Source organism: Oryctolagus cuniculus, unplaced genomic scaffold, assembly GCF_964237555.1.
Source record: "Oryctolagus cuniculus unplaced genomic scaffold, mOryCun1.1 SCAFFOLD_69, whole genome shotgun sequence".
In the NCBI taxonomy this organism is placed as follows: Eukaryota; Metazoa; Chordata; class Mammalia; order Lagomorpha; family Leporidae; genus Oryctolagus; species Oryctolagus cuniculus.
Window position 1 is genome coordinate 370,693 of NW_027208355.1, and position 24,603 is coordinate 395,295.

Here is a 24,603-nt window from a genome sequence, read left to right on the forward strand (position 1 = left end):
AGAAACCTTATGAATGTAATGACTGTGGAAAAGTTTTCTTTGCAAATTTCTATGCAGTTCAGAGCTCAATGAATATCAAAGAAGTCACAGGAGAGAAACTTCATGATGGCAATGACTGCAGAAGCCTCTGTTCATATGATAAACATCACAAAGCATCAGAGAATTCACATGGGGAGAAATGTCATGAATAATGATAGTAGAAAGCCTTTTGTTATAATTTTAAACTAATAAAACATCACAGAATTAACAGGGAATTTTCCACACAATTGCCTTTTTGTGCAAGTTCCTTTTCATTAAATAACAGAATCCATTAAGAGGAGAACAATAAGATTATAATCAGTGTGGATATGCCTTTGGTGCCAATTATACCTCATCAAGCATAACAGAATTCACATGGGGAAAATCTTATGAATGTAATGACTCAAAGTCTTTTACCATAACTTAGCCCACATTACACATCATCAAATTCATACAGGGAAAAAAACCTTTGAAAGTAATCTTGTGGAAAAGCCTTTACTTAGAAGTCGTACCCCACAAGACATCAGAGAATTCACATGGGGGAGAATTCTTATGAATGTAATGAGAGTTGGAAAGGTCTGCCAAAATCTCAGCTTACAACATCAGAATTCACAAAGTGGAGATCTTATGAATGAAATAAATGTGGGAAAGCTTTTTGTCATAGGTCATACCTCATAATCCATCATCTAATTTGAACGGGGAGAGACTTTGAGAATATAATAAGGGATTGGCTCTGTGGCTCATTTGGTTAATCACCCCCCTGTGGTACCGGCATTTCATATGGGCACCGGGTTCTAGTACTGGTCACTCCTTCCAGTCCAGGTCTCTGCTGTGGCCCGGGAAGGCAGTGAAGGATGGCTCAAGTCCTTGGGCCCCTGCACCAGCATGGGAAACCAGGAGGAAGCACCTGGCTCCTGGCTTTGGATCGGCATAATTCCAGCTGCAGCAGCTATTTGGGGGAGAACCAATGTAAGAAAGATGTTTTTCTCTGTCTCTCTAACTCTATCTGTCATAGAAAGAAAGAGTGAGAGAGGGAGGGAGAGAGAGAGAGAGAGAGAGAGAGAGAGAATGTATATATTGCATGTGGAAGAGTTTCCCTTCCCTGTAGTATGTCCTGAAATCTGGTATTGTGATGCCTCCAGCTTTGTTTTTGTTGTACAAGATTGCTTTAGCTATTCGAGGTCTCCTGTGCCTCCATATGAATTTCAGCATCATTTTTCCAGATCTGAGAAGAATGTCTTTGGTATCCTGATTGGAATTGCATTGAATCTATAAATTGCTTTTGGCATAATGGGCATTTTGATGATATTGATTCTTCCAATCCATGAGCATGGAAGATTTTTCCATTTTTTGGTATCCTCTTCTATTTCTTTAAGGTTTTGTAATTCTTATCATAGAGATCTTTGACATCCTTGGTCAAGTTTATTCCCAGGTATTTGTTTTTGTAGCTATTGTGAATGGGATTGATCTTAGCAGTTCTTTCTCAGCTATGGTATTGCCTGTGTACATAAATGCTGTTGATTTTTGTGCATGGATTTTATTACCTGCTACTTTGCCAAACTCTTCTATGAGTTCCATTAGTCTAGTAGAGTTCTTTGGATCCCCTAAATAAAGAATCATATCATCTGCAAAGAGGGATAGTTGACTTCTTCCTTCCCAATTTGTATCCCTTTAATTTCTTCTTGCCCAATGGGTTTGGCTATAACTTCCAGTACTATATTGAATAGCAATGGTGAAAGTCGGCATCCCTGTCTAGTGTAATGAATGTGGAAGACATTTTCTGGGAATTCAGGCTTGTATGAATATAGAATTCACAACAGGTCATATTTTTTGAATGCTGTAAGTATGAGCATTCCATTAGCCAGAAATTAGACATCAACAGACTTCAGAGAATTCATAAAGAGAAAAATCAATGTAATGAATGTGAAAAAAATCCTTCTGCTATAAGTCAGTCTTCTATTCACATGAAGAGGCTCAGAAGTGAGAAAACTTGTAAAAAAAGAAAAGTTTTGTGTGACCAGTCACCTCTAGATGGTAAACTGATAACTCACACAAAGCAATAAGCATATGAATGTAATGGAATTCGGAGTACCTTTACTGTAAAGCAAATTTCCAGAAAACAAGATTACATTTACAGAAAAGTCTCTGAAACTGTGAAGTGTCTGAAGGAATTGTTTTTTTGGAATCACACCTCAGCAAGTGTGATGAATTGCCATGAAGACTGGTTAACCATTCTTGAGAGATTCTTTCTCTTATACTACCTTCCTTTTTTAGTTTCCCATTATTATGAATGGAACCAGACAAATGAACTGTGTTTTCATGTATAAAGTTTGCTGACAAATATTCAACAATTGCAGCAGTTGATACAACAGTTATTTCAACAGTTTTTTGAAATGCCATCTTAATCTCTTAGTAGAGTTCTTTGGATCCTCTAAGTACAGAATCATATCGTCTGCAAAGAGGGATAGTTTGACTTCTTCCTTCTTGATTTGTATTCCTTTGATTTCTCTTTCTTGTCTGATGGCTCTGGCTAAAACTTCCAGAACTATGTTAAATAGCAGTGGTGAGAGTGGGCATCCCTGCCTGGTGCCAGATTTCAGTGGAAATGCTTCCAACTTTTCCCCATTCAATAGGATGCTGGCTGTGGGTTTTTTATAAATTGCTTTGATTATATTGAGGAATGTTCCTTCTATACCCAATTTGCTTAGAGTTTTCATCATGAAAGGGTGTTGAATTTTATCAAATGCTTTCTCTGCATCAATTGAGATAATCATATGGTTTTTCTTCTGCAGTCTGTTAATGTGGTGAATCACATTGATTGATTTGCGAATGTTGAACCATCCCTGCATACCAGGGATGAATCCCACTTGGTCTGGGTGGATGATTTTTCTGATGTGTTGTTGTACTCTATTGGCCAGAATTTTATTGAGGATTTTTGCGTCTATGTTCATCAGGGATATTGGTCTGTAATTTTCTTTCAGTGCTGCTTCTTTCTCTGGCTTAGGGATTAAGGTGATGCTGGCTTCATAGAAAGAATTTGGGAGGATTCCCTCTTTTTCAATTGTTCTGAATAGTTTGAGAAGAAATGGGATTAGTTCTTCTTTAAATGTCTGGTAGAATTCAGCAGTGAATCCATCTGGTCCTGGGCTTTTCTTTGTTGGGAGGGCCTTTATTACTGTTTCAATTTCTGTTTCAGTTATGGGTCTATTTAGGTTTTCGATGTCTTCATGGTTCAATTTTGGTAGATTGCGTGTGTCCAGGAATCTATCCATTTCTGATAGGTTTTCCTGTTTGCTGGAATACAGGTCCTTGTAGTAATTTCTGATGATTCTTTTTATTTCTGTGGTGTCTGTTGTTATGTTTCCTTTTTCATCTCTGATTTTATTGATTTGGGTCTTTTCTTTTTTTAGTTAGTTGGGCCAATGGGGTGTCAATTTTGTTTATTTTTTCAAAAAACCAGCTTCTCGCTTGGCTGATGTTTTGTAGTGTTTTTTTTTTTTTGGATTCAATCCTGTTAATTTCTTCTCAGGTTTTAATTATTTCTCTTCTCCTACTAGATTTGGGTTTGGTTTGCTGCAGTTTTTCTAGGTCCTTGAGACGCGCTGAAAGCTCATTTATTTGGTACCTTTCCAATTTCTTGATATAGGCCCCTATTGCTATAAATTTACCTCTCAATACTGCTTTTGCCGAATCCCATAAGTTTTGATATGTTGTGTTGTTGTCTTCATTTACTTCCAGAAAGTTTTTGATTTCTCTTTTGATTTCTTGAATGACCCAGTGTTCATTCAGGAGCATGTTGTTCAGTCTCCATGTGTTTGCATACTTTCTGGGGTTTCCTGAGTTGCTAATTTCCAGCTTCATTCCGCTGTGGTCTGAGAAGCTGCATGGTATGATTCTAATTCTTTTAAATTTGCTGAGACTTGCTTTATGGCCTAGTATGTGATCAATCCTAGAGAAGGTTCCATGCACTGCTGAGAAGAATGTTAAGTCTGTAGATGTAGGGTTGAAAGTTCTGTAGATATCTGTTAGATCCATTTGGGCAATAGTGTCAATTAAATCTGCTGTTTCCTTGTTGATCTTCTGTCCGGATGATCTGTCTATTTCTGAGAGTGGAGTATTGAAGTCCCCCAGTACTATTGTATTGGAATCTAAATCTCCCTTTAAGTCCCTTAACATATCTTTTAAATAGACCGGTGCCCTGTAATTAGGTGCATATACATTTATAACAGTTACATCTTCCTGTTGAATTGAACCCTTAATCATTATATAGTGTCCCTCTTTGTCTCTTTTAACGGTTTTTGTATTAAAGTTTATTTTGTCTGATATTAATATGGCTACACCTGCTTTTTTTTTTTTGGTTTCTGTTGGCATGGAATATCTTTTTCCAACCTTTCACTTTCAGTCTGCATGCCTCTTTGTTAGAGAGATGTGTTTCTTGTAGGCAACAAATAGTTGGGTTGTGTTCTTTGAGCCAGTCAGCCAAACGGTCTTTTAACTGAAGAATGCAGACCACTAATGTTCAATGTGACTATTGATACGTAGTGACTTTGCCCTGCCATTTTCCCGGAAATATTTTCTAGTATATGCTTTGAGCTTCCCATGCTCTTTTACTGGTAGGTGTTCTTCCTTTCCCTTCTTTCATATTGATGGCCGTTTTTCTGTGTTTCTGAGTGTAGCACATCTTTATGTATCTTTTGCAGGGCCAGACGAGTGGCCACAAAGTCTTTCAGTTTCTGTTTGCTATGAAAGGTCTTTATTTCACCTTCATTCACAAATGAGAGCTTGGCAGGATATAATATCACCTCACCCCGGTTAGAATGGCTCACATACAGAAATCTACCAACAACAGATGCTGGCGCGGATGTGGGGAAAAAGGGACACTAACCCACTGTTGGTGGGAATGCAAACTGGTCAAGCCACTATTGAAGTCAGTCTGGAGATTCTTCAGAAACCTGAATATAACCCTACCGTTCGACCCAGCCATCCCACTCCTTGGAATTTACCCAAAGGAGTTTAAATTGACAAACAAAAAAGCGGTCTGCACCCTAATGTTTATTGCAGCACAATTCACAATAGCTAAGACCTGGAACCAACCTAAATGCCCATCAACGGTAGACTGGATAAAGAAATTATGCGATATGTATTCTTTAGAATACTATACCACAGTAAGAAACAATGAAATCCAGTCATTTGCAACAAAATGGAGGAATCTGGAACACATCATGCTGCGTGAAGTAAGCCAGTCCCAAAGGGACAAATACCATATGTTCTCCCTGTTCGGTGACAACTGACTGAACACCAAAAAGGAAACCTCCTGAAGTGAAATGGACACTATGAGAAATGGTGACTTGATCAGCATAGCCCTGTTAATGAACAACTTAATACATTATCTCTCTTAGTATTTTTTTTTGTCTGTTCTACTTAATATGACTGGTTTAATTCTGTAATTAATACACAGTTATTCTTAAGTGTTGAAATTAAACTGAAATGTGATCCCTGTTAAACATAAGAGTGGGAATAAGAGAGGGAAGAGATGTATAATTTGGGACATGCTCAAGCTGATTTGCCCCAATTGGTAGAGTTAGAAACATACCAGGGGATTCCAATTCAATCCCATCAAGGTGGCATGTACCAATGCCATCTCACTATTCCAAGTGATCAATTTCAGTTCACAATTGATCATAATGAAAGGACTAAGAGTCAAAGGGAGCACATAAACAAGTCTAGTACCTGCTAACACTAACCGATAGAATAAATAAAGGGGAGAGTGATCCAACATGGGAAGTGAGATACACAGCCGACTCATAGAATGGCGGATGTACTAAATAGCACTCTGGCCTGAGAATCAGCCCTAAAGGCATTCGGATCTGGCTGAAAAGCCCATGAGAGTATTTCAGGCATGGAAAGCCAAGACACTCTGGCAAAAAGATCTCTGTGAGTGAGATCCCAGTGGAAAGAACAGGTCTTCAAAGAAGGAGGTACCTTTCTCTGAACGGAGGTGAGAACCTCCACTTTGACTATGACCTTGTCTAAACAAGATAAGAGTCGGAGAACTCAAGGGGCTTCCATAGCCTTGGAAACTCATGACTGGTGCATAGGGAGATTACTGATGCCATAAACAGGAGTGTCAATTTGTAAAGTCAACAGCAGGAGTCACGGTGCACTTACTCCTCATGTAGGATCTCTGTCCATAATGTGCTGTACATTGAGATTTAATGCTATAATGAGTACTCAAACAGTATATTTCACTTTGTGTTTCTATGGGGGTGCAAACGGTTGAAATCTTTACTTAATGTATACTAAACTGATCTTCTGTAAAAAAAAAAGAAAAGTAATTATCAATTATCGACTTGACTCTCACTGGGATTAAACATGACAATAGGTCTGATCTGATTTCATCATCATTTAAAAAATCATCTATTATTTTTCACTTTATGTTTCTGTGTGGGAGCAAACTGTTGAAATCCGTACTTAATGTATACTAAGCTGATCTTCTGTATATTAAGATTATCGAAAATGAATCTTGATGTGAATGGAAGGGGAGAGTGAGTGGGAAAGGGGAGGGTTGTGGGTGGGAGGGACGGTAAGGGGGGGAAGCCATTGTAACCCATGAGTCGTACTTTGGAAATTTATATTCATTAAATAAAAGATAAAAAACATTATTGTAGTGCAAACGAGTGATGTTGATATAGGGTAAGTTACATAGTTTAAGTTCATGATCTGGAAGCCACACTTTACCCATTCCATGCTCCTATATCCATCTACCTGTCAATCAGATGACCCCTTCTCCAGGAAATATTTCTCTTTACCCAGAACATGGAGGTGGTACCCTGTGCTTTCTAGTCACCTATAAGTTTGGGTAAAGAGGAGGTGGTATCTTCTCCTGGAGCAATAGCCAGCCGGGTATGAAAATCACCTTCATCTTCTCTGGACCACTCTCCAAAGAAATTCCTCATGTGCCTCTGTATTTTCTTCACTCAGAACTCAATTTCCACAATATTGCTAAGCTCTCACCTAAATATGTGTTTTTATCATGGAAACTATGAATATTATGTTTGAAAAATTTTACATATGTGCTTATGTTGAAGACTTTGAAATATGTTAGCTTGGGTTTACCATGTAATCCTGGCTATAATCACAAGTGCCAATAAAGTCACTCATGTCACTCAGCTCTATCACTTCCTAATTCATGATTCTGGACTGCCTCTCTGAGCCTGTTGGATCTCCCCTCCTGCTCAGTGAGGCCTCAAATTAACTAGTTACACACTGCTGAGAGATGGAATCATCACAAAAATGTGGGGACAGCATGGACCATAACTGGAAACAATCCTTGGTCCAATGTAGGCTTTGTTCCTAGTCTGCCCCATGAGATCTAGTCACTACCTCCACACCCACTGTCTGCATCACTCATGGAGAAGCAGGGTTCTTCACGGGGACACAAAACATGTGACCTTATCATATTCTTAGGACACACCATTGACAGTTCATATTCTACAACTGGTGGATCACATCCCTTTCAAAATTCTGACCTACATACACCTTTACTTTTTTTTTTCCACTAGTTATATGAATCTACCTCCAGTACCTACACGCCCTCAGACTATTATCAGTGGAGGGGACCAACACAACACATCCTCTTATTCAGTATATATGGGAGAACTCATGTCAATGTGAGGTAAAAGTTGCTGCCTTTCTCAAACATCTTGCTGGAGGCTTTGTTTTGGCTGTACCCTGGTAAGGTTAATTGCAATCAGAGGTTTCTTTTTTTTCTGCAAGACTCCTATATGTTAGCATTAATAGGGTATGATTCCTGTTATAGGGTTGGAGCTCCCATTACCCACCACTATCGTCTAAGACAGGATGTGGCCAAAGACTGCTCAGTGGCTTTTTAGAATTTTTTGTTTGTTTTGCTGTTCAATAATACATGTCAGCAATTCCCACAAGAGATTGCTTTTGCAGACAGCTAAGCTATGTGCTTGAGATGGTTATCTACATATGCTTAGGTGCCTCAAGGAATAACCCTATTACTGCAATTTTCTGATTTTATGATGTAAAAACAAAGTAGAGCTAGGAGTCAGGGTTCACTTGGGACAGGATTCCAGTCAAGTTTGCACATGTAATAAGTTCTGTGTCTTTCTTCTGAATATCTCATGTGTGACTTGGTTTTCTTTGGTCTCTTTTCTGTAACATTTGGTTTCCTGACCAGGAAGGTGAATGAGCTGGCCCATTGTGCCATTTGTACAGGGGACAAATGGATCAGAGGTGACCACTGCAGGACAGATGGCTAGACACCATTTCCAATACTTTTGGAGAGAATCCTCCCTATGCAAAAACTTGCTGTCACTCTGGCCACTGCTGCTCATTCAGACTCACAGAGACTTGGGGCAGTTGGACCTGGAAACACCAAATGAGATAAGAATCACCTGTAACCAGAGTCTAAGACATGCCTGACCCTATGGGTGGATGGCAGACTCTCCAAGAAATATTTATTTTAGGTTTCAAGATAGGACTCACCTTTAGGTGGAGGGAATGTTTTACCCTCTGAAAGGTGTTTGAATGTATGGCTGCTTTTGAATGCATTGGCAGTTTGAATCTGTTGTCCCCAGCAGAAACTATGAGCTATGAGTGGGCCAGAAACTGAAGTTCTCTGGTGATCCTCATATGGTCAAGGGTAGTTGGAGTCACATTCTGACATTGCTACAGTGAATTATCACCTAAATTCCAATAAAGAATGTGCTCAAATAGGCATCTGGCTGATCTTTATTGGAGGCACAACTCCCTTGTTTATCCTGTGTCTACAATCATAGTATGGTTGCATAATGGATGGGTCCCTTTCTGTGTTAGACATGTTAAAACATTTTAAAACAAGTTTTGTGAGGATTATGGAATCAAACCAATCTGTGTTACACTTAGAACCTTGTGTAGGTTTGAGTGACCCACTTTCAGTATTGGCTGGCCCTCAGAAGGAATGAAACATGTTGCCATAGATCAAATAGGCTGAAGAGTCCTTACAGAACATCTCAGATACCCATATCAATTTCCCTAGATCAAATCATGGCTGTCCATGGCTTCTTTTGGTCTGGGATCCAAAACTTTCTCACTCTGACTCTAGGAAAACCCTCACCAAAGATTTTCCAGGGCAAAACAGTGGAGGACACAGTCCTGCCACACTCTTACCAATTTCAGTATCCATGCTCCACTAGCAGGGCTTGTGGACACCTAGCCACCCCTGGATCTGTCCGAAGCAATTCTACCTCCTATGGCTCCATGTCTCCCAACTCCCAGTAAATCAATGTCTCTGGGCATCACAGAAAAACCTTCTACTACTAGCCCTGCAGATACCATTGAGAAAGACAAGGGCAACCCCTGTCATTGAAGCGATGGCAATGTTCAGCCAGCAGTTGTCATGATCTACTACCAACCTTTTAAATTGGAAACATCATATACCCTCTTCCTTGGAGTAACTGCAGGCACTTTAATTTTATTTGAGACCATTTTCCAAACCCATCATCTAACATAGAGAGACTGTCACCAACACCCCCGACCCTGTTCAATACTGAAGAGAGATGGAGAATTCTCAAGGCCCACAAATGGACTCAAAAACAGTACCCAGCTTGGACATTCCATCCTGACACATAGGTCCCCCAGGTTGTTCCTAGCCAGGCTCCATACTGGAAAGTTTACCAGCCAGAAGAAAGAGCCCTCCTAGACCACTACTGAGAGATACTCTTGAGGGGTCTCTGGGTGGCATCCAGAAAGCTCACCACACAGCCAAAATTATAACTGCCATCCAGAAGATTAATGAGGCACCAGGAGATTTTTATGAGTGGCTAGTTGAGGCATTCAGATTTATTCCCCTTTCAACCCTGAAGCCCCAGAAAATGAACAGAAGGTCAGCAGCACTGTTGTGCTCAAAGTGCCCCCCTGACATTCATCAAAAGCTCCAGAAACTCAAGGGCTTTGCAGGCATGAATGCTACTCAGTTTCTGGAAGTGGCAAGCAAGGTCTATGTTAACTGAGACCAGAATTATGATCCGAGGCAGGTGGCACTTAGCCTGCCACACCCCTCTCCAAGTACCAGAACTCTGTTGCCCTGCACCTATAGTAGCAGGGAGGATCAGAACAGGGGCCCATTGTGTATCTTTAGTGCTGAGGCTTGTCATGTCTGGTACTCTCATGTTCTGGTCATTGCAGTGTTTGACACAGTATGAGGCACTTGGCAATTTGCATTAGATTTGAGTGGGTATTCATTATACTAACTTTAACACAAAATGAGAAGGCTTGAAAGTTGTTACAAAATTATGCTGGTGGAAAATGACTGGCAGGAGGTGGAGGTTTATGGGGACTTGGTACCTTGTTCAATAGGTGACAACAGTGGCTCATCTGGGTCTATAGCACACTTGGTACAGACATGTCTTCTTCAATCATGGCTTGGAAAAATCAAGAATAGCCAGCAATAGCAGTTTTAGATTATTTGTGGGTAGTGAGGGTTTGAGGATGCTGAGCCTGGATGCTCTTGACAGGGGGAACTTAACTGTAACAGGGCTGGCAGAGCTCCATCATGCCACTGTTGTCCACCGCCTCTCCCTCCATGTTCTGTAGCAGTTAGAGGCCACCAGTGTGTCCAGCATCTGACTAAACTGGTGTTCATTCTTTAGGCAGAAGGCACCCTTGGAAGAGTGGGAGGATTCTGGATCCAGGTATGTGGGAATTGCACTTTTTGTGTCCTGCTGATATGGGGACAGCCATCCCCATGTGTGTGGCCCTGATCTCTACTATCTTCTGCTGAGACTTATGACAGTTGATCCCTCAGTGCTGCCTATTGTGTGCTGAGACTGTGTAAATTTCTCCCATTCCTTAATATGACTTTATGGGGTGAGTGGGCATGTGCAATTTGTGTGTCTGTGTTTGGATCATGGGTCTTTAGGCAGTCAGCACTGACCTCAGTAGTGGGCAATGAGGCCTGCAATGAATGCACTAAACAGATGAATCCTGTGAGTGTGGCAGTTTTAGTGGAGGCTACCCAATGCCAATTGGGTGAGAAGCTGCCTCTTTGTGGACAAGGGAGGTGAGACATGGCCTCTTCCTGTTTAGCTCTCTGACACTTCTATTGGATAAGTCACCCTTCCGGGTGTCTAGCACCTGTCATCCACCTGTCTCTAAGGCTGTCTATGCCTCTGAGCAGATGGATAGGAGCTCTGTAAGGAGAAGTGTATTGTGATTCTTGGAGCTGTGTGATGTTGAGAGATTTATCTGCCAATTTCAAAGAAGTCTGGCCTCTGACAGCTGGTGGCTGTGGAGTTTCAAATGATGAGCTGAGGCACAGCCATCTTCATTTGGAGAGAGTTGCTGGATAGCTCCAACCAGTGCTTTTTATTATTTAATCTAGTATTCAACTAGTAACATAACAATTAGGAATGCACAGCCAGACCAATCACTGTAAAAGAATAGCAAGCAAGCGGAAACAAGTGAGATAAGTATCATGTGATATATGTATTTTGGGAAGCCAAATTTCAAGTTGCTCCTGGTAGTGATGTTGCTCCTGGCTCATCTTCTATGCACTTGGGGTATGATAAGAAGTTTTCCTAAAGCAATATTTATTAATAACACAATCTGATTACTGCAGCCACATCCCAATTCAGAATGTATACCTTCACAAGAGAAAGACTAAGGAAGAGCCTAGTGAAAGCCGGATGGAAAAAGTGCTGGAAGAAGTTAGGATTGAAAGCGAAAGTGAAAGCTGGAGGAAACATAGACTCGGATGCGGACTATGGCAGGGAAGCTAGGAGATTAAAAGCGAAAGTGAAAGCTAGAACAAACAGACTTGGATACGGACTGTGGGGAGAAGCCAGGAGAAATGAGAGGAGAATATTGTTGGAAGAAAAGTTAGGAAACATACCGGGTAGAGAAAAATGTTAGGGAAAATGAAGCCGCGGGGGCAGGCTGAGGTGGAGACGTAAGCTAGGGGAACAAAGTCAGCCCGGGGAACAAAAGGCGAAAATCTAATACCAGAAGCAGAGACGTAAGCTAGGTTGGAATCCGTCCGATTAGCCTGGGGAGCAAAAGACGGGAAGCCAAACCGGGAGCAGAGACGTAAGCTAGGTTGCATTTCGTCAGATTAGCCCGGGGAACTTAGACTGAAAACCGAGAAGTGGAAACGTGAGCTAGGCTGTGTGATTCGCGTAAGCTGCCGCACGCAGAGAGAGCGCGCGGGGCATGAGCGGGGAGAGCGCATGGGGCATGAGTAGATAGGAAGTGCGGGGCTGGCGCGGGGCCGTGGTGCGGGCGCGAAGGGGCACAGAGACCGCGGAGCGCGCGTGAAGCAGGGAAGCTGCGCAGATAAGACAAGCGCTGGCTGAAACCGCGCAGAGCCAGGAAGCCACCACGGGGCGAGGCGCTGAGAAGCCACCTCGGGGCGGGCGCCGGGAAGCCACGGGGATAAGAGAAACAGAAGTATAGAAGTAAAATGAGAGAAATAGGAATGCTGGCAGATAGAAGTAAAATAGGAGAGATAGGAATGCCCGGAGATAGAGAAATAGAGAAAAATAAGGCCTCCCCACAACACGGCAATGAGAGAGCTTGGATTCGGTCTGCCTGATTAGTAAGACGATAAGCACCTGCAGGCAGTATGCACCGCAGGTCACCGAAGAAAGGCACGGATCAACATCAATAAGTCTCCCCACAATACGGCAATGAGAAGGCTCGGATTTGGTTTGCTTGATTGGTAGGGCTTGTAAGCACCTGCAGGCAGTTCTAGCAGAGCAGAGCATGCGCTGCAGGGCACCGAACTCAGGCACGCATCAGCACCTAAAAACCTCCTCACAACATGGCGAAGAGAGGACCCGGATTCGGTTTGCCTGATTGGTAGGGCTTGTAAGCACCTGTGGGCAACTCTAGCAAGCAGAGCAGAGTGTGTGCCATGGGGTACCGAAGACAGGCGCGTATCAACGCCAAAAAATAAAAAGAAAGGGGGAATTGTGGGGAGCAACTCGGACTAGACTAAGTTACTGGAATTAAGACTTATTCTATGCGTCTGCTCTCCCACAATATGGCACTGGGAGAGGAGTAAACAACTTCTACACAGCTGCCTCTCGCCAATTTGATTGACTGAGCTGCAGGAGCTGATCTTGCTCCTGATTGGAGGAGAGCAGCGTGCTCGGTGTGTGGGTCGCAGAGTTGGGATTGGTGGAAGAGGACTATAAAGGAGGAGAGAGACAACATGCACCAGGAACATCTATCTGAAGGAACACCTGAGCAGCCCCCGAGAGAGCCGGCCAGCAGTGTGCCGCTCCCCCGCGGAAGTGGGGAAAGTGGCAGGGGGGCCTGCCCCTCCATGGAGGTGGAGAGATGGCAGCCAACCCGGGAAGAACCAGCAAGAAACCCGGGAAGGGCCGAGCAGACAAAAGAACAGCGCAGGTTCCTGTGTTGTTCCTCCGCGAATGGGGGAGCGACACACTAGCCATCAAGGAAATGCAAATAAAAACTACAATGAGAGCTTGGTGCCGTGGAGTAACATGTAAAGCCACTGTCTACACTATCAGCCTCCCTATTTGCAGTTTGGGTGCTGGATGTTCCATTTCTGATCCAGCTCCCTGCGTATGCAACTGGGAAAGCAATAGAAGATCACCCAATCCTTGGACCTCTGCACCATGTGGGAGGTCCAGATGAAGTTCCTAATCTATGCCATTGGCCTGGCAAAATCCTGATAATCGCAGCTATTTGGGAAGTGAACCACTGGATGGGAGATTCTCTCAGCCTCTCCTTCTATGTAACTCTTTGAAATAAATAGATAAATCTTTAAAAAATAATTCTACAACAGTCCATCATTTATCCCAGTTATAACAGCTATCAACAAAAATTTAAAAAAAAATTGGCTAGGATGTATGGTAAAGGGTACTCAAATACACTTTCGATGGGAATGTAAAGTAGTACAATCATTTTTAAAAAAGACAGTATGGAAATTCCTCAGAAATCTGACAATTTATCTTTTTTTAAAACTTTTATTTAATGAATATAAATTTCCAAAATATAACTTATGGATTACAATGGCTTCCCCCCCCATACCGTCCCTCCCACCCACAACCCTCCCCTTTCCCACTCCCTCGCCCCTTCCATTCACATCAAGATTCATTTTCGATTCTCTTAATATACAGAAGATCAGCTTAGTATACATTAAGTACGGATTTCAAAAGTTTGCTCCCACACAGAAACATAAAGTGAAAAATAATAGATGATTTTTTTTAAATGATGATGAAATCAGAGCAGACCTATTGTCATGTTTAATCTCAGTGAGAGTCAAGTTGGGAATTGATAATTTCTTTTTTTTTTTTTTTTTTACAGAGGATCAGTTTAGTATGCATTAAGTAAAGATTTCAACAGTTTGCACCCCCATAGAAACACAAAGTGAAATATATTGTTTGAGTACTCGTTATAGCATTAAGTCTCAATGTACAGCACATTAAGGACAGAGATCCTACATGAGGAGTAAGTGCACAGTGACTCCTGTTGTTGACTTTACCAATTGAATCTCCTGTCTATGGCATCAGTAATCTCCCTATGCTCCAGTCATGAGTTTCCAAGGCTATGGAAGCCCTCTGAGTTCTCCGACTCTTGTCTTGTTTAGACAAGGTCATAGTCAAAAGTGGAAGTTCTCTCCTCCGTTCAGAGAAAGGTACCTCCTTCTTTGAAGACCTGTTCTTTCCACTGGGATCTCACTCGCAGAGATCTTTTTGCCAGAGTGTCTTGGCACTGCAAGGCAGAGGATTATCCTAGTGAGTCGCGGCGCTGGCCGACAATTTATTTTACATGACCCAGACATCCCACTCCTGGGAATTTCACTAAAGGAAATAAAAACAGCATATGAAAATGTTCTCTCTATCCCCATGTTTACTGCAGCTGAATTCACAATAGCTAAAATGTTGAATCTACTCAGTTGTCAATAATCTGATGACTGGATAAAGAAAATGTGATGTACATACATTATGGAATACTACTCAGTCATAAAAAAGAATCAAATCCTGTCCGTAATAAAATGGATGGAACTGGAAACCATTATGCTTAGTGAAATAAATCAGTCCCCAAAAGACAAATACTCTGTTTTCCCTGATATATTGAAACTAATATACAGAGTATAAAAATGTAATATTTACAAATGAGTGAAATTAGCATTTTGAGATATGATTTTTCTTTATGGTCCTTGTCTATACAGTGAGAAACAGTGGTATTTCCTACTTACTATTTGTTGAATTCTTTACTTATTGGAGGGTTAACCTAGGGATTATAACATAAACTGGCCAGCGCTGTGGCTCAATAGGCTAATCCTCCACCTTGTGGTGCCAGCACACCAGGTTCTAATCCCGGTCAGGGCACCGGATTCTGTCCTGGTTGCCCCTCTTCCAGGCCAGCCCTATGCTATGGCCCAGGAATGCAGTGGAGGATGGCCCAAGTGCTTGAGCCCTTCACCCCATGGGATACCAGGAGAAGCAACTGGCACCTGCCTTCGGATCAGCATGGTGTGCCGGCCACAGCGCGCCAGCTATGGTGGCCATTGGAGGGTGAACCAACGGCAAAAGGAAGACCTTTCTCTCTGTCTCTCTCTCACTGACCACTCTGCCTGTCAAAAAAAAAAAAAAAAACAAACCATAAACTAAAAGTATGTCATTGTAAAATTTGAAATAAAAAATAAGAAAGGAAGGAAAGAGGAGGTTGGACGCATGGGTAGAAGAGAGGGTAGAATGGGAAGTATCACTCAGCTCCTAATATGTATATATGAAACACATGAAGTTTGCTCACCTTATAGAAGTAAAATATTTTTTAGAATAAAAATAAATTAAAAGAAAATAAAGATTACAATTGGATTTTCAATAGTATCAAAAGGAATAAAGTACTTAGGAATAAAATTAACCAAGGAAATAAATCTAAACACTGAAACTTAGAAAGGATTATACAAATAAATGATCATACAAATGAATGGAAATTTATCCTGTGTTCATGGATTTATATATATATATATATATAGATGAAGTTTATATATAATATACAATTTTATATATTATACATATTATATATCATTATATATATTTATATATTGTATGTGGCATTTATATACATTTCATATGTATATTTATTATATATCTATGTATTATACATTTATATTATATTTTTATATAATATGTAATTAAATATTTATATATTATATATTTCATATATATTTATATTTATAAATGAAATCATAAGATTCTAAGTGAGCTATAGATTGAACTGATTCTTTATAACACCCTAATAGTTACTTTTAGCAGAAAAATTTAAAAATTATAGAGAAAATTCATATGGAATCTTAAAGGATCCAAAGACTCAAAATATTCTTGAAAAAAAGATCAAGGGACCGGCACCATGGCTCAATTGATTAATCTGCCTGTGGTGCTGGCATCCCATATGGGCACCAGGTTCTAGTCCTGGTCTCTCCTCTTCCAGTCCAGCTCTCTGCTGTGGCCTGGGAGGGCAGTGGAGGATGGCCCAAGTGCTTGGGCCCCTGCACCTGCATGGGAGACCAGGAAGAGGCACCTGGTACCTGGCTTTGGATCAGTGCAGTTCCAGCCATGGTGGCCATTTGGGGAGTGAACCAGCAGAAGGAAGACCTTTCTCTCTGTCTCTCACTGTCCATATCTCTACCTGCAAAAAAAGAAAAAGAAAAAGAAAAAGGAAAAGGAAAAGGAAAAGAGAGGAGAGGAGATCAAAGGAAATCAAAACTGGAGATCTCACATTTCCTTATTCCAGAAGGAAAAGTAACAAAAAGTATCATATTAGCATAACACAGACCAAAGGAGTGGAATAGAGAAGCTAAGAGTGGGTACTTGGCCTCTCAGTCAAGATTCTTTTTACGATGCAGACATCCCATTTGACAGTGTTTGGCTTGAATAATCAGCTCTGGCTCCTGACTCCAGACTTCTTGTCAATGCAAAACAAGGGAGGCAGTGGTGAAGGGACAAGAACTGGGGTCCCTGCAACCCACAAGGAGGCAAGGACTGTGTTTGCACCTCTGGCTCTTGCTCCAATTCCAGTTCCAGGCCAGACCTGGTCATTGTAGACATTTGGTGAGTGAACCAGAAGATAGCAGCTCACTCACTCGCTCTTTTTCTCTCCTTCCCTCAAATCAAAAAAATTGTAATATTAAGGTTAAATATATAATAAAATAAGCTATGCTAATAAAAGAATATCAAGATTTGATAATTTCACTGATATAGAAAAACTGACTAAATTCAGCTTACGAGTAAAACCCTGAACTAACCATAACTGATGAGAATCTCCACCACAAGAAGGACACCTATGGAAAATCTGCAGTAAATTCTTATAAAATGTGAACCAGGCACTGATACTTTAACACTTCCATTCAACCATGTAGCAGAGGACTATGCTAAAGAAATTCAAACAAACAAACAAAACCCTCCAGGTTGTACACAGAAGAGCAAACATGACTTGTAATGACTAAGATATATCTTGAGAGCAAAAGACTTCCTGAGTATTCACTAAAAACACAAAGTGAAATTCAGTGATGTTCAGAATATAAAATATATAAGCATCAAATATGTTCCTGTATACTAACAATGAATGTTATGAAAATACAATTAACATTAACATTCAAGGTAGCATCAAAGTGAAAATACCACTAACAAATTTAAGAAAAAACCTTGGATTGTATACTGGATAATACAAAATATAAGAACATACAATTCTGGGAGGTCCTGATGATTCATGGACAATGTTTAGTATGAAAGAACTATGATATTTAAGAAATGTTGCACCCCAATTAACCTAACATTTAATTCCACATTGCTTATTTGATATTGCCTAATTCAAATTAATTGTGCATATAGTTAAAGAAATACTTCATTTTTCTTATGGGAAACAATGTAAAAGATGTATTTATCACCAATTGAAGGTAAAGTGCTACCTCCTAATTGCTCCACTTAGCATGACAAAATATAAATTCAGTTATTTCCAGATTATGTTAATCTTGATAAGCTATATCCAAAGACCATAATATTAGATGTGATACTAACTTAAATGTTTAATATCATTTAACATTATACAGCAAATAAGATGATGTTTTCAATTTATTTCTTGAAAATAATGATGCATAAGTATGGGCTACAGTGTGAAATTTTAATCCACACATACAATGTGTACTGATGAAATCAGAGTAAGCAACATTTTCCCTTCTTTGACATTACACATCATTACCAAAGCCCTGGAACACCTTTCTTGTATTTGCTCATAAAATATAAGAATAGATTACTGAGGACTATAGTCAGCCCACCATTGTATATAACACAAGGTATTGAGTCCTATAATCTCACTCTGATTTGGTACCAATTACTCCAAGTAGTTCTTACAAATTCCTTAATTAACTAGTTTGAAAGAAAAATAGATACACAGATAAACAGAGAGGAAAAGATAATACTCCCATGCACTATTTTACTCACATATGTCTAAAATAGCTGTGGCTGTGCCAGACCTCAACAATGATTCAGATAGAACATCAAACACATAGGTGACAAAAACAAAAATAAGGAAGTAGGACAGCAACAAACTAAAGCAAAAAAAGAAGTCTGCATACCAAGGGAAACACTAAAAAGAACACAATAAATGAGACAAAATATTAGTAAATCTCAAATGTTTACGGGAGTAATACAAAACACATATACAACTCAAAAGCAAATATAATAAAAATGGACAAATGATCTGATCAGGTTTTTCAACCAAGTTATTCAAGCAGCTAACAGGTATTTGAAAAGGGGCTCAGCACTGCTAATCAGGGCCACAATGGTTATGAACTCACATATGTAAAAATGTCTATTATAAAAAAGCAAAAAGGATAAAATGTATTGAACCAGATGTGGAGGAAAGGGAACACATTAAATTGTGTGTGGTAATGTAAATTGTCACATCCACAATGGAAAACACTATGGAGTTGTCTAAAAGAAAATTTGAAATCAAATAACAAATGAAAAAGCATCCCTACTACTGGATATGTAATCAAAGGAACTAAAATCACTATCTCAAAGATACATCTGTTCATGTGAACATTATGCTCAAGAACAAGGTATGAACATAGCTGCATTGTCTGTCAATAGATGAATAGAGAAAAAGTGATACACACACACAATGGAATCACAATCAATACTAAAAAAGAAAATTCTGCCATTTTGTCACAACGTGGACCAAAAGCTATGAATGTGGACATTAGGATGCTTGAAATAAGACACAGAAAAATAAACACTACACAATCTACTTACATGAGGAATCTAAGAAAACCAAACGGAAGCACAGAACACAATAGTGGTTGCCAGGGTCTGAATATGAAGGAAATGAGAAGATGGTAATTGAATGACACATGTTTGCAATTAGGAGATAAATTAACTTCTTGAGACCTAATATACAGCACAGTACATTGACTATGTGAACAGTATTAGATACTCACAACTTAAGATCTTAATTTTTTTACAAGCTATAAAAGGTGATATTTTGTTAATTTGATTGTCCTATCGTTAAATAATATACATGTACAAGAGAATACAGAAGTTTATGAAAAATAGACTTAAAAGATAACTTGAATTTTCCATAAACTTTTAAAAGTCCCCTCATGAATCAAAACATCAGGTTTCAGACTTTGAATATATACAATTTTTTTTGTCAATTTTATTCGGATAATCTTGAAAAATTGGACTGTTAAATTATGAATTTGGCCGGTGCTGAGGCTCACTAGGCTAATCCTCCACCTGCGGCGCTGGCACCCAGGGTTGTAGTCCTAGTTGGGGTGCTGGATTCTGTCCCAGTTGCTCCTCTTCCAGTGCAGCTCTCTGCTGTGGCCCAGGTGTGCAGTGGAGGATGGCCCAAGTCCTTGGGCCTTTGCACCCACATGGGAGACCAGGAGGAAGCACCTGGCTCCTGGCTTCGGATCAGCACAGTGCACTGGCCAGAATGCATTGGCCATAGCAGCCACTTTGTGGGGTGAACCAATGGAAAAAGTAAGACCTTTCTCTTTGTCTCTCTCTCTCACTGTCTAACTCTGGCTGTCTGAAAAAAATATATATGTAAATTTAAAAAAACTTAGGAATATAGATTTGAATCATTGGTATTAGGAAGGTTATCATGGAACATAAATATGTTTTAAAACACTCATAAATGTGACTATCTAAAATTTCTAGTTGGAAGGTTCAAAGACAGATGATCACCTGTCAAGGTAAAGTATAAGGGCTAAGATGACATCCAAGTACCGAATTACAGTGGCCTCCTGCCCCTCTAACACTTCAACAAAAACCCTGAGCCAAATAAACCTGCTTTGTTTTTGATTTCCCTACTCTATAACACATGTCAGCAATGTGAAGTGAGGTCAGACCCCAGAAAGGGCTATGCTGAGAGGTAAAGGTTAAGGTCTGAGACCCTGCTCCGACTCCTTTGGAAATCTTGGGGAATCAGGTCACCCTGGGAAGAAAAGAGGAACTGAGGACCCCATATATGACAGCCCCTCACCTGCGTGAACCCTATTCTCACAGCCTGGATTCTCCCTAGCGACCACCTGGTCCCCACTGCACTATCCAGGAAGACGTGAGTCTGCCACCACACAGCTGCCCAGAGATGACTCCTGGGCTCCTGAGCCGACAAGTACCTGCCAGGAAGGGACAGGACTCCTGGAGTCTGGGTGCCAGCTCAGCTCTGACCCTGTGGACAGAAGGGCTGAGGGCAGTGCTGGGCTGGCAGTGAGATGGGGCCACAGACTCCAGAGTCCTCACCGCTTGCCCCATCTCTGCACTGCTGCCCTGCACTCATCTTCTCACAGCTTCTGAGGGAATGAACCTCCCAGCAGCACAGCCCCCTCCTCGGACCTCTCTTTGCCACAGAACTGGACAACAATTATGGCATCAAGATCCTTCATGATTACGTAGCATTTATGCCATTGCACGTGATTGGACAGTTCAGATACTGTGAGCACATACAATGTCACAAAGGATGCAACCAATCAACATCCTCCACAGCACTGATGTGCCAGATGGGAAAAAATAAGAGAGGAGTCCTGGGTTCAGTACCAAAACTTCATTCTCCAGGGCTCCACCCTGCCTGCAGTGGGAGGGCTTTTCACCTCTGGTTCTGCTTCCTGCTTGGCGCCCTCCTGCTCTCTGGTCCCTGTCACTCAGAGGATCCTACCCAGAGGTTGCAGGACCCTGCTTCAGGTTAGTCACAATCTAATAGCTGTTTATTGGCATCTGAGCCTTCCTTTTCAACTTACATATGACATATTTCTCTGATGAGTCATTTGTGTTTTTTAAAATATTGATTTAAAGACTGTTTAAAGATATCACATAATTTAACATCAATCATTTTCCCCTTTTTGCCAATTTTTTTTCTCATTTGCCTATTGTCCTTAAATATTATTTTCTATTAACTTCTTGCTGGTATGTAGTACTATATATATTTAATATTGATATTTGTAGTAAATCATTTATCAGTTTTATTTATTTTTGTATTTCATGAAATAACACTGTATATAAACATAATCCAATATATTTGTATTTTACTGCTCAGAAATTGATCTTCACACCTTATAATTTCTTTTTTGCTGTTATATTTCACACACTATTCCTGCAGTAGAAAGTTGTAGAGAGATAGTGCAGGCATCAGGATCTAGGTTACTCCCAAAGGAGAAAAATTTCAATGACCCTAATACTTGTGTTGTTTGTGTAGCTTCCACTTTATGTTGATTAGATTAAAAACTCCCTGTCTTTGTTGTTGTGTTTTGTTTGTTAGACTGTTTTGCTCAGAGTTATTTTTAATTGGATGCTGAACTTTATTAAATGCTTTTATACATGTTACCTAAATGAGCATGTGATTTTCTTCTTGTAGTTTTTTACCTGCCTGGGTGACTTGTACAGGAATCTTAACCACTCTTGCATGTTTTATTATATCTTGCTTGCTATTAATCTATTATGTTTTCTTACGTGATTTCGTTTATTTTATTAATATTTTGTTTTGGATACTTCTAGCTCTTTTTATGAAAGGGATATTTTTATTTTTCTGGCATAATGGAAAGAGTTTATTGGAAAAAACCTGACAGACTGGAGGGAAGGGATGAGGCAGGAAAAGAGGGAGAAGGAGAGCAAAGAAAGAGATCCAAAGACAGAGAGAAAGAGATCAGGAGATGGAGAGAAAGAGAGAGCAAAAAGGGAAACTTTCAAGAAACTTCTTGTTTCAAGAAGTGGTAAACCTGCATCATTTCAATGTAATGCTGATTTTCCAAAATACATTTTAAAGTATTCTCTGCTTATTTCCACTTTGAGTTGGTCTGGGAAACATAGATTTGTCTTTTTTTTTCCTTAAAAGCTTTGAATATTCTGTAAGTTGGGACCAAAATTTAGATTTGTGTGACGGTTCCCATGGTTTTCTTGGATCTTTATAGATGGGGGATCCATGTGATTTTTTTCTCCTCATGATTAGATGAGTCTATGGGTTTTTGGGAAGAGGGCCACCATTTTTATTGTATCACATCAAGAGTAAGGTACCATCAACATGACATCACTGTTGATGTTGATCTGGAACACCTGGTGGCAGTAGTGTTTCTCAGTTTTCTCTAATGTGAAGCTACTCTGTGCCTACCTCAAGCCCTTTTCCATACTGTACTCTTTTGAAGTAGTTCACTATGCATAGCCCATGCTTAAGGAGTGGAGAGTTACACACATATCCTTGAAGGTAGAATTTATTTGGGATTCTTTTGCCTGGAAAAATGATCTCCTCATTTATTTATTTATTCAACCATTCATTTATGTCACTGTTGATCCAGGAATATTGACTTTATACTTTGAATATTATCCAGTAGGGGCCTTCAAAGATTTCACAGAAGATGCATATCATGAAAAAAGAAATATTTGCATGAATTTAAACATTTTGAACCAAGAAATATATCATAATTCAATTTTCTATGAAATTTTGAAGTTTCTATACTTTTTCATTGGTGTTACTACTTAAGTTATTCTAGTTTTAGCCATTGAGAAACTTCATCTGATTCTATTGTCATTCTCTCTCATGATGGGGTCATTTATTTGTTAGGGACACATCTTTTATTCTCTGGCACTGTAAGATGTCCCAAGCTCATATTTATATATGTCCTTGCCTGACTGAGACTCAGCCATTTTTCCAAAGAGCCCTGGATTCTGTAATTGGAGAATTGCTTTAGAAATCAAGATCTGGGCACTATGTATGTTCAGTGCTCCTGGGCTGTTGTTACTTCCAAGACCCATCAGCTGTCAGAGCAAGGAAATGTATGTATACCACTCTGTGTATATATGTATGTATAAATATTCCTATACTTAACTATCTGTATGTACATATGTATAAAACTAAATGTGTTCATATTGTTAACTCCAACCCAAATCCTTGACCATGAGAATCATCTTAGCCATCTTCCTTTGCCTTTCTGTAAATGTCCTTTCCAGAACACTGTTTTAAAAAGATTTTCAGAGGCCAGCGTTGTGCTATAGTGCATTAGACTGCTAGCTGTGATGGTGGCATCTCATATGAGCACTGGTTGGAGTTCTGGCTGCTCCAGTGTTGATCCTGCACCCTGTTAATGCACTCTGGCAAAGTAGCAGAAGAAGGACAAAGTACTTGAACCACTACCAGCCATTTGGGAGACCTGGATAGAGTTTTTGGCTCCTTGCTTCACCTTGGCCCAGTCCTAGCCATTTTGGCCATTTGGAGAGTGGACCATCAGATGGAAGATCTCTCTCTCTTTCACTCTTTCTCTCCCCCCCCCTCTCTCTTCCTGTCTCTATAAGTGCCTTTAAAATAAATAAATATTTTAGAAATTTCCTTAAGTTTATTCTGAAAACACATCTCTGTTTACATGTGTATGCATTATATGTTCATCATAGAACATTTGAAAATTTAATATAGTCTATTAGAGGTGATAAAACCTCCTTTTATATTCAGTCACTTAACATTTGCACACACATACATGCATATATATGTATAATTTATAAACAAAACTATGACTAAATTAGATATAGTATTTTGTATTCTACTTTTCCTACTCAATAATTTGTAATGAGCTTTTCCTTCATTTTGTTAGCTATTTTTTAAAGTTCATAATTTTAATTGGCTGAAAATGTTAACCTCTCCTTTTGATAACTTAAGTTTTAACAATTTTGAAAAAAATAAAATAACAATTTTGGTATTATGAATAAGTATAGGAAAAACTCTTCAAGATAAGTCATCATACATGTTTCTGATTTTTTAGACTATTTTATATAAGTTGAATTTCTTGGCCCAGAGTAATTACTGAGCCCCAGAGTAGGGACACTTAAAGCACTATGGCAAACAGTGCCAAGTGTCCCTCCAGAAAAGACAGCAGTAATTGAGTTGCCTACCAAAATTGTATAAGATTCATTTTATTGAGAATATGCTCAGTACTAAGAGATACTGGAATAATTTTAAAAGAATCATCAATTGAGTCAATAAAATGTCATCTCTTGTTTTGCATTAAATTTGTTTTATTATAAGTGTGTTTGAGCTTTATTTCCTAAGTTCACTGTC

General features: G+C 39.8%; 1 protein-coding gene across 1 annotated transcript in view; it reads left to right on the forward strand.

Annotated features, from left to right (window-relative positions):
• LOC103346293 (zinc finger protein 585A) overlaps nucleotides 1-21,893 on the forward strand; it is a 63,092-nt gene extending 41,199 nt beyond the window's left edge. The window contains 1 exon segment of the mRNA XM_070067836.1: nucleotides 2-21,893. Within this exon segment, the coding sequence (XP_069923937.1) occupies nucleotides 2-191 (190 nt within the window). The 3' untranslated portion in view covers nucleotides 192-21,893.
• Nucleotides 21,894-24,603: the final 2,710 nt, after the last annotated feature.